At 32.2% G+C, this 17,286-nt stretch overlaps 1 protein-coding gene across 1 annotated transcript; it reads right to left on the bottom strand.

Annotated features, from left to right (window-relative positions):
• Positions 1 to 7,044: 7,044 nt before the first annotated feature.
• On the bottom strand, positions 7,045 to 12,681 carry LOC134237709 (lectin BRA-3-like). The gene is made up of 4 exons (XM_062719886.1): positions 12,492 to 12,681; positions 11,865 to 11,944; positions 9,431 to 9,527; positions 7,045 to 7,301 (listed from the first exon to the last, which is right to left on the bottom strand). The coding sequence occupies exons 1-4, from the start codon at positions 12,679 to 12,681 to the stop codon at positions 7,045 to 7,047; spliced, it is 624 nt and encodes a 207-aa protein (XP_062575870.1).
• Between the last annotated feature and the right edge of the window lie 4,605 nt (positions 12,682 to 17,286).

Below are 17,286 nucleotides of genomic sequence, written 5' to 3'. Positions count from 1 at the left end.
ACAAATAGACTATACAATAATACATTTCATTTTTTTTTAGCCGAAAATTTTCTTTTTGAATTAGAGAATTGTTGAGGAACAAGTTAAAATACACGTATTTATTGTCACATATTTATCAAAAGTAAAGTCAACTATTTCAAATGAGATTGGCAAAGGGGATGAAAGTCTTTTTTGTGTAGATTGCGACTATACAAGTGGATATATAATACATGCATGCAAAAGGTTATTTAGTCGTACATTCCAAGATAGAAGCTGATGACGATCCATTGTAGTCATCTGACATTACCAATGTTCTTATTTGTCACAAAATCTGTCTGAAATTTCTAGTCTTATAAAATACCTTTATCTTAGGTTTGACTTAAAATGTGATCTGACTTTCAGTTATCTTATGCATCAGTATGTTAGCAAGTTGACAAATGAAACTCTGAGAAGTTTTAGTTTCATAGCAAAAAAAAAAAGGTGTAAGCTTTATTTGTTTGGAAATAATTAACGATGTTCTTACAATGTTCTTTTAGAAAAGTTGTTGCTGGCGGGAAAATATCCAACTCTTTTTGGATCAAGAAGCAGATGCAAGTTTTGAATACATGTCATCAGACATTGGCAAAGAAAGAATTCTTAATCCAGAAGGCTTAGTACCTATCATGGATATGACATACATACCCACCACAATTAGTGATGACGTTCGGGCCAGGATTCACCACTACATTTGTGATAAATTACGGTCGCCTGATGTGGTTCAAAAGTTCAAAATTATTGAAGATGATATTTTAAATTTCTTTAAAGAAATTTCGCCCGAGATAGAAAAAATGAAAAATGAATGGATCGGGACTAAGATTCCCGACAAAAAGAGCTCTAAAAAAGCTGCAACTTACAAGGAGGAGTCTGTTGCTCCCTATGTTGCTGGCGTTATAGCTACGTCTCCAGTATGGTTTCCCTTTTTGGCGGCTGGATTCGCAATAGCTGTGGCTTCAGTACCTTTTGCTGCCCCAGTGATTGTGTATTTGAGCAGAGATTGTAGAAGAAAGAAACTTATAGATAAAGAATATGAAAAATGTAAATCAGTGTTCAGAGACCAAATATACAATTCAATGAAAAGCAATTACGGGGATGTATTACTGAAATTGATATCAAAGGTTACTGGTGATATTTTGCAAAGAAGAATACAATTCATCGAAGAAACAATCAATGAACTCTCTAAAAACCGGGATAAAATAATTGCGAACCAAAAGAGCTTAATCAGCATATCAGAAAGGATCATGTCTATGAAATATGTGGCAGAGGAAGCTTTAAATAGCTGTTCAACGGAATAAACATACATGTAACATCCTTTAGAAAGAAAACTAACTGTAAAGTTTTCATAAATTGCAACATACATATTCTGAATAACTAATATCTCACATGTTCATTTCAAGCAAGAATTTTCTATGCTTTTTAACCGATTTCAATGACTTTGGAGTTTGACCTACTTTTTAAAAAAAAAATAGCATTAATTTAAATAAATTTTCATTTTGAAAAAGAAAAGAGAAAAGGGCAATCGTATGAAACATGTATATTAACTGTGACAAGACTTTTCTTAAAATGTATCATGACTTTTGACTCTGTGACTTTGAAGTTTAACCTATTTTTCCAATGATATATTTCTTCATAACGTTTGATGGAGAAGAGATAGTACTTTCATATTTGACATGTACATTATTTACAAGATGTTTCCGAGTATGCTATGATTTTTTACCGTTGACTTTGATGTTTTATCGAATTCAAAAAAATAACTCTGGTTTTCTTGTGAATAACATATGATAGGATATGCATATTTAACCCTATATTCCATAAATAATGGCATCTCATCCATTAAGACACCTAAGAAAATTCGGAGATCATTTTTTTTTATTTGCTTGTTTGTCATTTTAATATGAAAACTTCCACTGAGAGTATAAATTCAAGTTTTTCATGCCTACCATGACTGTGTCCGGGGCTTACAGTGTTTATCATGTTCGTCTTCTTGCCTTCAATCCCTCCATCTGTCCTTCCGCCATGCATTGTATTTTGCAAAATTCAAAACTCAGTTTCAAAGAATATTGTTTTATAAAATTTCATATGCCGATAAATACTGATGAGGGAAATGCAACTGCATCAACACATTTTGACGTTGACCTTACCTTTTACCTTGCTATTCCTTTAACTAGTGTTCAACTAAGTTTTAAAGACTGTAATCATACTTCATACGTTGATGGATACTCATGAAAGCTATTCAACTGCATCAACATCTTTTGACCATCAAATTTCCTTTAACTTTGACTTCACGTAACTTTAAATTAATGTTTAGTTTAGTTTTAAAGAATTCATTCGAGATATTGTAATCAAACTACATATGCTGATAGATACAGATGTAAGCTTTTCAACTTCTTCAGACTTTTTGATCTTGACCTTTCCTTTGACCCTGACCTTAATTTTCTTCAATTAGTGTCTAGATCAATTTTGAATTAACAATTCAATATACTGATATATTTATCAAACTATGCATGCTGGTACAAACTGAGAGCTATCAATTGCAACATTTTTTTTTTATTATTATTTTTTTGTTTTTGCACTTGACTTTTTCTTTGACTTTGTCCTTACCATTTTGAATTAGTGTGTATCTAAGTTTTAAATAAACCATTCAAAATATTTGTATAAAACCTCAAATGAAATTGCAATTACCTACTTGTAATAAAGTTGATTCGATTATTGTTTAGTTTCTGTGTGAATGCGTGGATGTTTAGTTTCGGTTTATTATTTTTTATTGACTATGTTTTAACGGTAGTGGGTTACCATAGATAGTTGTATGTAAGTTATATTTAACGTGAGGCGTGAGAAAAAAGTGACCGGTTAGGCCAGAGTGGTCAGACTAGGGAGCAGCGACAACATCACCTGCTTGCCACGATTGTACTTGTCCTATAAGTTCTTGGGGTTTAGCGAATATTACAGTTATAAAGGCTGTTAAACTGGTAGCCATTGGAATAAGGAAGGCTTGTTTGGATGGCATACTTTTCGGTTTTCGCTATCTTACTAGCCGGTAAGCGTATTAATTTTGTTGGTAAGTTTTCACTGTTGTAATTAATGTGTTCTTTTGTTCGGGTTTTTCGCTGTGTAAATTCATTTTAAGGTTAGTTAAACGTATGTTATTTTCAGTGCAAGTAGTAAGGCGTGAGGAGTGTTTGGTGTAATTCCTCAACGAATACCTATAAGAGACCTATACGTGGTCTGAAGTGACAATACAGATGGTCATGCGGATGCTGAGGGTGTATGGTTTATAAGGACACAGGACGTTCTTTCCAAGCCGGAGGATGAGACCAGCGAGTCTGGGCCTCCACCTACGGTGGTGAATCATCTATTGTCGATGTTCCGCATCTAAGTTTATCGGGACGGATAAGCACTTGGTGGGAGTCCTTCAGCGTGACTAGTGTTGTGATTAGTGAATTTAGTGAAATAATTTGGTGAATAAAATTTGAGAAAGGAAAATTCTATAAACTATTAGAAGATTATTTATTAAAGTGAACTTTTTCTAATCTCTATGAATATTATCATTATTTTTTTTCCTTAAATAACGTTTTTGTTAAGTTTACAATTTGTTCTCTTATTTCAGCCGTACAAAATTCCAAAGAACTCATTACACTACTAATGTTAGCCCTTTTCGTTACACTTTGCCTCGCCATTGTGCCATACAGACGTCCCTGTTTTTAATGCCATTTTACCCCAGGGTGACGATGAAAATTCCCTGACCATACTGCACATCTGCATGATACCACCAACCATCTCCCAAAAGATGATTAATCTACTGTGTAAAATGTAGGAGGAGTTTAAGGAAGAAGGGTCTTTTTGCATAAAAAAGCATTTTTCGACCCTCATTTGACCCCCACTGTGAAAATAAAATTAAGAAACCTTACTGTTTATCTACATGACACCACTAACATTTCCCGAAAGGTGATTAGGCTACTTCGCAAAATGTCAGAGGAGTTCAGGGAACTAGAGGCTTTTTACATAAACACCGCATTTTTAATGTAACATCCATTTAAGCCCCGGGGTGAAAATGATGATATCAAAAGCTTACTGCATATCTACATGTCACCACCAACCATCTACCAAAAGTTGATTAAGTGACTGTGTAAAATATAAGATGAGCTTAGGAAACAATCGGTATTTTACATAAAACGAATTTTTTATCCCAATTTGGCCTCCAGGGTGACAATGAAAATTACAAAACTTTACTACACATCTTTATTACATCAACAACAACCTTCTCCCAAATGATGATTAGACTACTGCGTAAACTTTAAGAGGAATTCGGGGAACCGGGGGCTTTTTACATAAAAACATAATTTTTCTACCCCCATTTGACCCCAAAGGTATAAATGAAAGTTCGAAAACATCACCGCATATCTACATGACACCAACAACCATCTCCCAAAAGTTGATTAGGCTACTGTGTATAATGTAAAAGGAAGAAGAGTGAAGCCGGGTACTGGCTTCCAATCTTGTTGCTGTATTAAAGGGAAATCCTTGTTCATCACAAAACGTGTAGAAAAATACCACTAGCTGACTTTTTTCCTTTAAAAATAGCTCACTGTGTAACGTGTATTATTTTGTAAAATTGAAAAAAAGGGAAACAGACTGAGTCAAGATGCGATGTCCTATATAACAGGTGTAGAGCTTAATTGATTATGATTGGACAAGTTCACTTATAGGATTTGTAGAAAACAAAATAGTAAGACTAATAAGCAAATCCACTGCTTAAAACTGAACACTTCTCATAAATAGGCACTGTCAGACGGGTATATAAATAGTTCAATTCCGTTACACCCGATTGCAAACTTGAAACTCGTGGCCGACATGTAGTACTCCTTTCGCGGTCTTAGATTTTTGCATTTATCCCTCGTTTTTATGTGCATTTTGTTTTTGTAAATAATGTATTGACCTGTATTTTTCATGATACTTTTTTCCTGTTTTGAAAAAATACGTTAAATTTGATAATTTCATCGCGACTGAGTAGCATGGCCGTGTAAGATGCACGTCTACACTCGTCGGATCTCTACAGTGAAATATATTGAACTGATTTACAGCGATCTGCTCTTTATATCTGTTTTGTAGGGAGAACGTTGAAGAACGGGAAATATGGCGGACTATGTCTTTTTACGAGTAGTGTTCACCTTTAAGTCTTGCTTGTCCATACACAATATTTTTATGAATGAGATGAAAATTGTAATTTATAAAAATCTGACGCTTAAAATTCAGGATAAAAGTTTATTTCGATCGAAGGTATCACATTTCCATTTAATCGAACAATCCAAGAAAAAGACACGAAGATAATTTACTTGTGACATTTGGCACGAAATAATTGTGCCACCCTTTCTTTGTAGAAGACAAATGACTTGAACAAGCAGTTAAGAAAATCTAGCAAAAATGTTACACGGACAAGTTCGTATAAAAATTTACAAAAAATATATGTAAATATGTGCATTAAAAAAGACTTAAGTTAGTAAAGGCATCTTTTTTTCATGCATAAAATGACAATTTCTTCTGCAAACTGTACTTGTTAAAATACAGGTAAATATTCCAGCATAAATCAATTTGGGCAAAAATCTAGCTTACTAAATATAGAAAAATCATTATTATACGGCCTGACGCTTGTGGCTATAATTATTCAAACCTGGAAAAGTTGCCATAAGTAACCCACTTATGGATTTTTATATTTGATAAAAAATGAATGAAAAGCATATTTTTAAATTTGAAGTTTCTTCTACCTTGTTTTTGCTAGATAAGGAATTTCTAATACAAAAAATGTAAAACTTAAAAAAAAAAATTAAAAATAATACGAACACTAGAAGTTAACATAACTGTAGAATTCTAGCTTCAAATCAATGATGATATATTTTTTTTAAATATTGTTTTCATGAGTAATGGTCTGTCCTCTTTTTCAAATAAAACGTACATAAGTCATGTTTGCTTTTACACACCCTGAGTGTAATGTAACAAGAATTTTAAAATACTAACAAATCACATATTTTCCTGGAGTCAGATTTGCGAAGTTTGGGAAAAATATTTGTTTGTGGTTACTGGTCTCTTCGCTATTATTCTGTAGTTCTCTCCATGACTCAAAACAATAAAAATTAAACCCCATGAAAATAAGTGATATCACAGTACTACATTAGTAATGCAAACGATCAGAAAACAAACAATGCACTTTGTATTTCTTGGCATTTGTTTTTATTCTTAAGTTCTTATGGACAGATAATATATATATATTATATAACGTCTTCGACCTCGATCCCAGGAGACTATGTTTCTGCCCTGTCACTATTCTTTTTATTTAATTTTTGCTTACATTTCTGACGCATTTGTATCACTAGACCCCAGTCCTTGGACTCAACCCTTATGAATACTTTCAAAATTATGATTTTTAGTGGATTAAAGATTTAAATTTGTTCAAATCATGGCCCTTTTGGGTAGGGAGGGAAACAATGCGGAATCAAATTCAAATTATTACAAAGTAATATATATGTGAAGAAAATGTTTTTAAAAAAAAACAACACAAAAAACAATCATTTGATCAAGAACAGCAGTCATATCTGTATTAATATGAAGGCATTTTCAAGTAGTTTTAAACTTCAAGCCCCGACCCCACCACCCCCATCCCCCGTAAACTTTTCAGTTCTGGTCTAAAATTGTGCTATTCCTAGCCGATATTTGCTCTGGTGAGCGATGTGGCCCCTGGACCCCTTGTTTACATTTCTTATGCCTTTGTATCACTAGGACTAAAGTTAAACCCCCATAAGTACTTTCAAAATTATGATTTTTAGTGGATTTCTGAGATCAATTCCAGTCCCTAATTAATTAAGCTTTAGTTTTTATATTCTATGCACACGGATGTTTTACATACTATTATCTTAGAACAACACATTCAACATCATAAATAAAAAAAATATAAATCATTCTTTCCAGAAAAAAAAAACAACAATACTTGACATGAAAAACTAGTTCTAAGATATCGAAAAATCTCTCGGTTAGAAATCACTCTTTTTCACAGATAAAAGTCTTCTTCATTAAGCAACGATTGTCATCCCAGAATCCATCCCGGCAAAATAGAGCACAATGTTGTCCTATTATATTCCCATTTGTGTCTACTTTTAGGAGGTTATCGGGCTGATCTGTGTACCAGTTTGTAAAATCGACCGCTATTTTGCGATTCCAAGTAAAATTGCCTTCGTTATCCATGTCTGTTGCCCCAATCCAGGTCTTACAGCATTGATACCAAATGGAACACTCCACTACAAATAACAAACAAATTGGGGCAGGTGATTAAATTAACAAATGAATAACCAATGATGTTTAGACAACTGAGCCAATCTGTGTCAATTTTTGAAATCTTACGAGTATTTTACCCTATCTTTGGACTTTCAGTAGGGCGTGACTTTCTCGGCGTTTCGTAATGGAGAATACTAGTAGATTCTCATTGGTTACGAAATTTTAAAATAACAAAGGAACTTAAAATTGTTGTTGATAACTGTCAGACGACTTATGCCCCACCTCTGGGCCGTGAGAGAACTTTTAATTGGCTATTTACTACACCAGTTGACATTCGACCGCATTTCTATCATATGTATATTTCAACAGTGAAGGGAAGCTGTGTAAAGAAGAAGGTACAGTTTCAATACAAATTAAGCCCTATATTTTTCTAAAAAATGAAAGTGATATAAAAAATAAAAATTCATTCTTTCTGAATCATAAGAATTCCCTACAGTAAGAATACACAAATCGTTTTCCTCCTATGACCTTCTAATGATAGTCGTGACGTCATTAACTTGTGAATTTCCCGCATTTTCTTAAAAAGTTGCAGGAGACATCAATTTTCAGTGGAATTTTCTTTCAGAAAACATACTCTGCCACCGTCGCCCAGAACGATTTTGAGATATGTGATTTTTCATAGCATTTTACATAATATATCTAAAAATTAAAGCGGGCGACGATGGCAGACACTATTTTCTAAAGGAAATTTAGCACGGAAATTAGTCTTTTTGGGGCTTTTCTGCATTAAACTTAGAAATGAACCAAATAAATGACGTCATATTTCCAGAAAGGCCCAACTTTATGCCATATTCTTTAATGATTCATATTATTCATCTTCTCATCTGTTGTTAAAGCCAATTTCATATCTTTTTAAAAACATTAAATTTTAGGGCACAATAAAGCTCAAACTGTACCCTCTTCTTTCAGAAGCTAATTAGGAATGCCACGCCTTACTGAAAGTCCAAACTAAGCGTGTAATTCTTCTATATGTCCCTTCATGAAGATGTCAATATCTTTTATGATAAGGTGCATGTGAATACTTCGAATCATTTCCATTTCATTGGTATGTAGGTGATAAAAGATAATTATACAGTTTAAATAAAATATGATTATTTTATGACTGTAAGTTAAATCAACTATCATGAGACCACAGACGTCATTAATTAGCAATTAATTAAAATTAATGAAAAATAAATAAAAAAAATAAAATGCTAAAAGATAAGTGATAAAAAATTATATTTTTAAATATTAATACAGACTAATTTTTTTCTTAAAAAATAGTTTTTGCTTCAATTTTGTATGAAAAGATCATTTTATAGTTCTTTAGTTATTAACTAAAAATTAAAATATTAGGAGCTTTCTAAAGAAGGTTTGGGCTAAAGACAATGCAAAACGAAATGAAACTTCTCACTTAAAGCTGTAACAAAGAATGACGATTGCATTTATTCAATGCAATTTTCTCATTTTCGGTACAAATAATGTTTTGTGAAGGTATATAAATAAAGTATTTGTTTTGATAAATGATATAAACATGATAGATATGCTAGAAAATATTAAGAACAATTATGGGCAATACATTGTACATTAATATAAAAATTTAAAAAATACCGGTATAACAAGCAATGGTACCACAAAGGTAAACATTTTTCGGAAATTAGTACATCCAAAAACAAGGCAGCATTTTTTCATCGATCACGATACTTATATAGCAAGCATCATGGTGATGCTTAGTGTGTGATGAAAGATGCCCACTACCTTATGTAAAGCAATATTTTAGGAAAATTAAAATTATGCAAAATAAATAATCCTAACAGTATTGTCTTTTTGTCTGGAATAATTATCATTTAACCAAACCAAATATCATCCATTTCCACCGTTTTCAAGGTTCATTGATACTCTGATAAGAGAGATAACTCTCTATTCCTTTATAGATTTGCCAAGTTGAAGTGTCTTTTTGTCCTGCGAGCTATGCTATAATTGTTTGTATTTAACTTATAAAAAACATTTCTTTTGGAAAATCATCAAGGTTCAAGCAACATTTAATATGAGTGAGCAGAGGGTTTATGTACCTTAAGATTAAAGAATTTTGGACCAAAAAAAGGAATCTTACTTGTATTCCAAGGTAATATGAGCGCCTCCAAAATCCATGTATTTTCTGCCATAGAACCTATTTCAACAAGGTGCGCTTCAAGAAGTTCACATTGCGCCTACAAGATTTTAAAATTAGAATCTTGTATAAAAAACTTTATCAAAAATTATTCAATAGACAATTAAAATTTACACAACACAAACTGATAACTATTTTTCACTACATTTATTTTATATGATTATTTTTATATACATTCAGGTTTGTAAATCCAGAATAATTAAGTATGCACCATTTGAAATTAGCGTGTGTTACTTATAAATAAAATTCAATAACATTGCATCTTTTCTTTTAGAAAGAGATTTACGAAATACGATTTTAAATGCAATTGACAGACGGATATGTACACTGTATATAAATAGACAGGAACCAAATAAATTAACACTTCTTCTTTTGATTCATAAAGATCAATTGTTAATTATTAGCTAACTTTTTCTCTCCAATTTATAATTCTTGGGACGTGCTACTATCCCCAAAAGGATGTGAATTTTGTACATCTTTCTTTTCGTGTAAATTGTGTAAAACGCGTGAACCGTGCAGTGTTTCGTACAAACAGGGAAGCGTTCCGTGCAGACTGTATTGAATATCGTGTAAACCGTGTAGCGAACATGTACCATTCGTGCAAAGTACATGTGGGTTGTAGAGCGTACCAGGGTCTGAAGTAATTTTACTTGATTGTTTGATTAAGTTCTTCCGTCTTCACGGAAGACCATATAGTGATTCTACTGTTTCTTCTTATTATTATTTTTCCGTACATCTAATTTTGTTCACGCGATTTCTCGAAGACTACTAGACGGATTTTCCTGAAATTTGCAGGAATAATGTGTTATTACCTGAAGTTATTTTATCCGAGAGATTTTTTGGAATCTCTTTTCTGGTGCCATGTTACGGACACTTTTCTGATTTTAAAATGACATTTTGTCCAGGGTTAATCTCAAGAACGGCAAAAGATATCACTGTAAAACTTTCAGGGATTATAGATCGTGATAAGTACTATCCAGGACGCGATCTTTTGTTCGTCGTCTCTACTTCCGGTCGTTACCAGATGCGAGTTTAAAAAGTCAAAATTTCTTACTTTTTTGTTTTTCAATATTTTTGAATTATTTTAATACGGTTAATAGACATCCTTTCTGTTAGGCTAAATATATAATTTGTTTGAATATTGACAAATCCAAAGTCTAGATATTAACATTCGAAAATCTGAAGCGGGTCCAAAATGGCGGATGTCTTCGTAGACGCCGTCTTTTAGCGAGTAGGGATTTATGGAGGCAGCTGAGCGTTTGATTAAACGATTCTGACATAAAGATACATGAAATGTAAAAAACTACTTCGACTCTCACGTAGTAGTACGTTGCAATTCAGTGTCAATCTTAAAACTTAATTTCCGTTTCACTGTTTTAGTGTAACTGGGCTAGATACGATATGTAATGTGTATAATGTGTTACATATACTTTCTTAACGTCGAAATAAAATAAAGGCGCTAAGAATGTTTTATATTTTAAAATTTAATTGAAGCTATCATACCTATTTTATAGATCAGTCCAAAGAAAAGGCGCAAATATTTGCTCGTGGCGTTTGGCACGAAATTATGAATGCTTTTTGTAATTCTTAGACAGGTGAACTGTTGCAAAAGTATACACAAGTATATTTGGAGCAGTACTCCCAATAGCTTAATGGTTATTAAAAAAGTTAAAAAAAAAAGCACTTTCACGTTGGCGACATGGGTTCAATCCTCCTTGTGACCAAAAAATTTTGAATCTATTTTCAGCTCGATTTTACGTGGGTTTCTTTTCCTGAATTGGACGGAAGACCTCTCGTTGCTCGCAACGAGATCGTATCTAGTTCTTTATATTATTTGATTTCTAATATACATTTTCTAAAAAAAAAAATACAAACACAAAACTGCTTTAGAGTCGTCTATGTAAACGAAGATATAAACTTTGTCAAATCGAAAAACGATTGAAAATTTGCAATCCGTGTATCAAATTTTGGGATTGACCTAAAAGCTGTGTGCTGTTTCCTTTTCTTATTAAATGAATGCTTGAAATAGTTTTTTACGTATATAATTATATATTTTCTAATACAATTTTTAATTATTCGAAGTCAACGACCTCTGAATACATTAGACTTTTCCTGCAATTATGAATGCCTTATATCTTCATTTCATATCCACAGATACACTGTTTAATAGGTTTCAGCTATCCAATGACCATTATTGTGTGTCTTTAACCAAAGGGTTGGAAGAAATTAAATTGCACGATATAGGAGAATTTTTTTTCTTCCAAAAATGATAAAATAAAATCTAATTTAAAGCATCTAATTTAAAGCATTTAAATTGATTTCAAATTTATTTACAAGTCGTAATATAATGAATAAACGTATATTACTATTTTTTTACCTTGGCATCGGTCCAGTTCATCATTGTGTGGCTGAGAATATAGCAATGTCCATCAAAGGGTACCCATCCGACAGGGCAAACTGATAAAGAGATTTATTCTTTGTCATCAATGGAAATTGTGTTGTATAAATTTTCATTTGAAAGAATACCGTATAAGTAGAATTTTTAGCGAGTATTTTAATTTTGGCATTATTAGCGAGGGTACTGAGTTCGCTTAAATTGAATATCGCTAAAAATTAATTGCAATTTATTTGTTATCACTTCTTAAACATTCATTTCAAAATCGCTAAAATAACATCTCGCTAAAAATAAAATACCAGTTTTTCAGCGCAAATCGCTAAATTTGCGTCTCGCTAAAATTTCCACTTAAACGGTATTTTCAAATTTGTTAATACATGCAGGGCGTATGAACAGAAAATATATTTTCTAGTTGAAATCTTTAATAAATTTTCTAACATAACATTGTATCAGAGATTTTTTTTAAATCAAATTATTTCTTGAACAAACTTGTTCCAACTTTTGAAAAGCTTTGACAAAAAATATTCTTATTCAAGGGAAGATTAAACTCAAAGTCATGATCCTATCATCTAAATACATAACATATGAATATACTTTAAAAATACTTACAATTATTCTGAAACCAATATTCCCATCCAACTTCTGCACTTGTCCTGTTTATCGATAATTCAGTCAGGTAACATTTCAACAGTTTACAAGACGATAATCTCTTGCTGTACAAGACAGCGACACATGCTGGATTTAGCACAAAGCATTGTATACCGCACTCTATCAGACCGACCCCTTTGTAAATCTTCATATAGTAAAAAGTCTGGGTTGGTAAAGTGTTGTCAAAAGCAAAATTTCTTATCAGATGTCCTTCAGAGGTTAACGAACACAGGAATTTTCTAAAGACGACCAGAGAAACACAGACAAGAACGCCAAATCTGATCATTGTCCTATACAGCTACAGCAAAACACGCTTATAACGAAGTCACTTGGACCTTTGAAATTACTTCGCTATATCCATAATTCGTTATAACCGTACAAGAAATTCATTAAAATTATACAGATGGGGATCCAAAATGACTTTGCTTTATCCGTGCATTCGCAATATCCGTGTTGGTACTAAACGAGTTTTACTGTAAGTATCTAGACGTTTTGTTCAGTTCAGTTCACTTTTTGGTTCATGAAATTTCACTTTTGTTTTGAACTTCTAATAAAAAAACAATAGTTGTACCTTTACGTAATTTTTTTTTCTTCAAAAATATGAATGATTTAGCATCTAATTTCTAACTCTGATACAGTTTTGTTGTTCCGCTCGAAATATAATTGTTCCAGTAGACTTATAGACGACGTCTTTTATTGTTCGTTATATTTATAGTTCATTGCAATTAAATAGCGCACTTTCATACACACTTCACCAGCAGTAAAATATTCATTTTGATACAATTGTCATTAGTTTTTTCGTACTGCATCTAAAGCATTAATAATTCAAACATATGAATATAATTGCTTATAATAGAAAAAATGTAATTATTTTCCTGGATTATTGAATGAAAGCATCCATGCACAAAGGACATTTAATCGAACACTAGATATTTTATTTCTAAAGCAGTTTTTTTCAAGACCACAATACAATTAAATATTTGACGATTAGAGAGCGTATAGGTATTACACAGCATTAAATTCGTGGATCAATATCTCAATCAATTTTTTAAGTCTATATGTACATTTCTCTTCCCTGACCTAATTACAGTCCAATTAAGACACACACTCACAAAAGGTAGTATAACAACGGTACTAAAGCAGTCCCATAGAAGTCCTTCAGTAGTACCAAAGCAGTCCCATAGAAGCCCTTCAGTAGTACCAAAGCAGTCCCATAGAAGCCCTTCAGTAGTACCAAAGCAGTCCCATAGAAGCCCTTCAGTAGTACCAAAGCAGTCCCATAGAAGCCCTTCAGTAGTACCAAAGCAGTGTTATAGAAGTCCTTAAGTAGTACCAAAGCAGTCCAATAGAAGTCCTTCAGTAGTACCAAAGCAGTCTCATGGAAGTCCTTCAGTGGTACCAGAAAGAGTCGTAGTGGGCGCGATAATTCATAAAATGGATGGAGCTTGCTCAGATCACTAATGAAATTGTCACCATTTTGAGCTTTAGGGCAGTTGACTTTTACACTGATAAGAACTCTAAGAATTTATCAAAATGCATCTGGTATAGGAATTTTAAAACGTTTGTTTCTCATGGACTTTCTTTAAATCAAGTGCAGAGGCGGTTGGAACTTAGGGTGTTTTTTAATGATGTGTATAGCTTTTTATTTATCGGTCAGACAATGCAGCTTTTATATCTCAAACATACTAAAAACAAATCGTAAATAAAGAATAGTTTCCTATATTATAAAACATGCTTAAAGTTTTAAAATAAATAAATTGTCTTTATTTAACTTCTCTTAATAAATTATTTCATTAAAAAAATTCAGGAATATCTGGTCATATTCCTTATATAAAGGCATAATGATAGAAAAAATATATCTCATGACCGTTTAATAAATCATTGGGATAAATTTTGAATTTATAAACAGATTGATTTTTGTTTTCTTAAACGTGGTATAAGTTTGTTTAAGGACTCGATTGCAAGGTGTCACCTGATCAAGTCATGTGGTGATTAACAAAAGAAAGTTTGCTGTAACTATATTTGCGGAATAAGAAGCGTGATATGTTTGCGTTAATATTGTGTTGTCAAAAGAATGTTTTTCATGCAAACTTTTTAACCTAAGTTTTATTTGTTCTTATAATTTTCTATTTGAAAGGAATATTATTTCTTTATTACAAACTCATCGAAACTTGTATTAAGCAGCTTTTAATCTTATTTTATGTTATATCTGTGCTTAATTAATTCCTATAGTCTTATTAGCTTTTTATGACTGGTAAATTTTGAATATACATTATTTTGTATATGTTATTCTTAGTTAGAGTTATTGTTTTTAATTTCGATTTGTATCAATGTATTGTAGTGCTATATCTTGTTTGTTGTAAAGCACCTTTGAACATGTCCATGAAAAGAGTGCTATATAAAGCTGGTAAAATAAAAAATAAATGAATAAAAAGAAACATTTCTTATCAACTGTCTTTCAGAGGTACAAGAACACGAAACTTTTCTCAAGACATAAAGAAAAACACAGACAAGAGCGCAAAATCTTAATATTGCTACACCGATAGCACACTTAGTTCACGCTATGGCGTAGTTGTCAGTTCACTTTCATATTTTATAATTGAATTAATGACAATTCCCATTTGTATTGAATTAAAACAGAAAAAAATTACCTAATTAATTTTTTAAAAAACACAAATATTTAGCATCCTATCCCAACTCTTTTTCCGTCTTGTTTGCTCCGTTCCAATTTTTTGACGTCAACTAATGTTTGTTTTATTGATAATTTATTGCCATTTAATGAAGCGCCCTTTCATTGTGCATACAGATATATATCTCATTTGAAAAATGTCTTCCTCCATATATATGTATATTTAAAGCATTCAAACACATCAAAATAATTGCTTTGAATTAATAAATGATTGTTGAACCAAGCCATCAATGCACAAAGGAAAAATGATCTAACATGATTTACATCAAATAGAACATTAGAGGGTTTTTTTTTCAAAACAGTTTTTTAAGATCACAATTAAATGTTTCACGTGTAGAAAGCTTAGGGGTAATACACAGCATTAACATTGTGGATGAATGTCTCAAACAATGCCTTGTATACATGTATATTTTTTTCTTTCCTGTCCTGAATACAGTCCAATTTTAAGACCAAACCTGTGATTAAAAGTATAACAGCAGTACCAAATAAGTCCAATAGCAGCTACACAGTGGTATCAGGAGATTAACAGTCACCCCGGCGGTTCCAGTGAGCCGTCCCAGTGGGCACGCTGATAAAACTCAAAGAATTCATCACAATGCATCTGGTATAAGTTTTGTACACCAATTTAAAATGTTTCTGTTGACGTTTTAAAAATTATATGAGGCATTGAAAACCCAGGGTGTTTTAATATGATGTGTGTGGCTTTTTATGTATCAGTCAGGCAAAACAGCTCTTATTTCTCAAACAGACTTAAAAACAAATCATAAAAAACATCAGACACGACAATTTTTCCTAAATTGTAAAACATGCTTTGACATTAAAAAAAAATAATAAATGTGTTTTGCTTAACTTTTCTATGTTTTAAAATTATGTGAAAAAAATCCACGAATAATCGATCAAATTGTTTGCATGAAGGGGAAATGATAGAAACGTGTATTTCAAGACCAGTTAATAAACTAGAGGTACTGTGAGCAGTACCGTCACTAAATGATACCCCCCGCCTCCCATATGGTTATAACTGATGACAAAGTCCATGATTTGCCATGGCCGGGAAACCCAAAATATGTGTCAGATCAATAAGTAAAATAGGAGGTGCACAATGACAATATGTAATAAAGATTCTGTGAAAGTTTCATTAAATTTCATGCAGTGGTATAAGAGGAGTTGCGGATAAGAGATAGGTACCCTAAAGCGTAACAGACGGACGGACGGACTGACGTACAGACGGACGGACGGACAGACGGACGGAATTAACGATTACTATATACCCTCCCGCTTTTCAAGCGGGGGGTATAATAATTAGGTTTGATTTTGAAGCATTTATCTTTTTTCCTTAGCGAGGTGTAAGTTTTTCTTTTCAATGAAAAAAAATCCTGTACAGCATGTTGCTCTGAATTTCTCAACAACACAATTCTTTTTAATAATATCGGGCTGTTCCAAAATTTCGTGGACTTCTAAGGTAACTTTTTTTTTATATAGCATCATACTTGTATGTTATTAAAATTTAGTAGAGATATTTAAACAATAAATTCAGATGATTTGTGTTAATTTTTTTTTTCAAAAATTCATGATTTATTTTTCAAACTTTACCAGACTTTAAAACCTGCTAAATCGGATTCTAGAGCCAAAATTAAGTATTTAACAAATAATACACAAAAAATGCCTGCAATCATATTCTCTGCAATATCGACAAAATCCCAAACTTTTAAGTCAAGAATTCTTACATTGATTTATATTCCATATTACATATAATATTTTGCCTTGTTGAACAGAAATCAATTTTAGAAGATATGTCGACATCCTTTAAGGGGGCCGACTATAGTTTCCATTGCGCAATATTTCGCGCATCATAGTAAAATGAAGCGTATTTACTGTTTTAAAGCAACTTTTTTCGCTTAATTATTAAAATTAAACAAAATTAAGAAATTATAGGTACAAAAATGTAGTTTCAATTTGCTATAACTGATTATTAAACCGATTTTGCGATTGATAGGTAGGTTGACGTCGCTGCTGTCTTTTTTGACGTTATGTTAATCTGTAGCTCTTAAAGTAAGGGGTAGTAAAAAT

This window comes from Saccostrea cucullata, unplaced genomic scaffold (assembly GCF_032062105.1).
Source record: "Saccostrea cucullata isolate Sc308-1 unplaced genomic scaffold, CSIRO_AGI_Scuc_v1 ctg738, whole genome shotgun sequence".
NCBI classification, from domain to species: Eukaryota; Metazoa; Mollusca; class Bivalvia; order Ostreida; family Ostreidae; genus Saccostrea; species Saccostrea cuccullata.
Note: the sequence above shows the minus strand (reverse complement) of the source record. Positions and strands in the feature narration are given on the sequence as shown.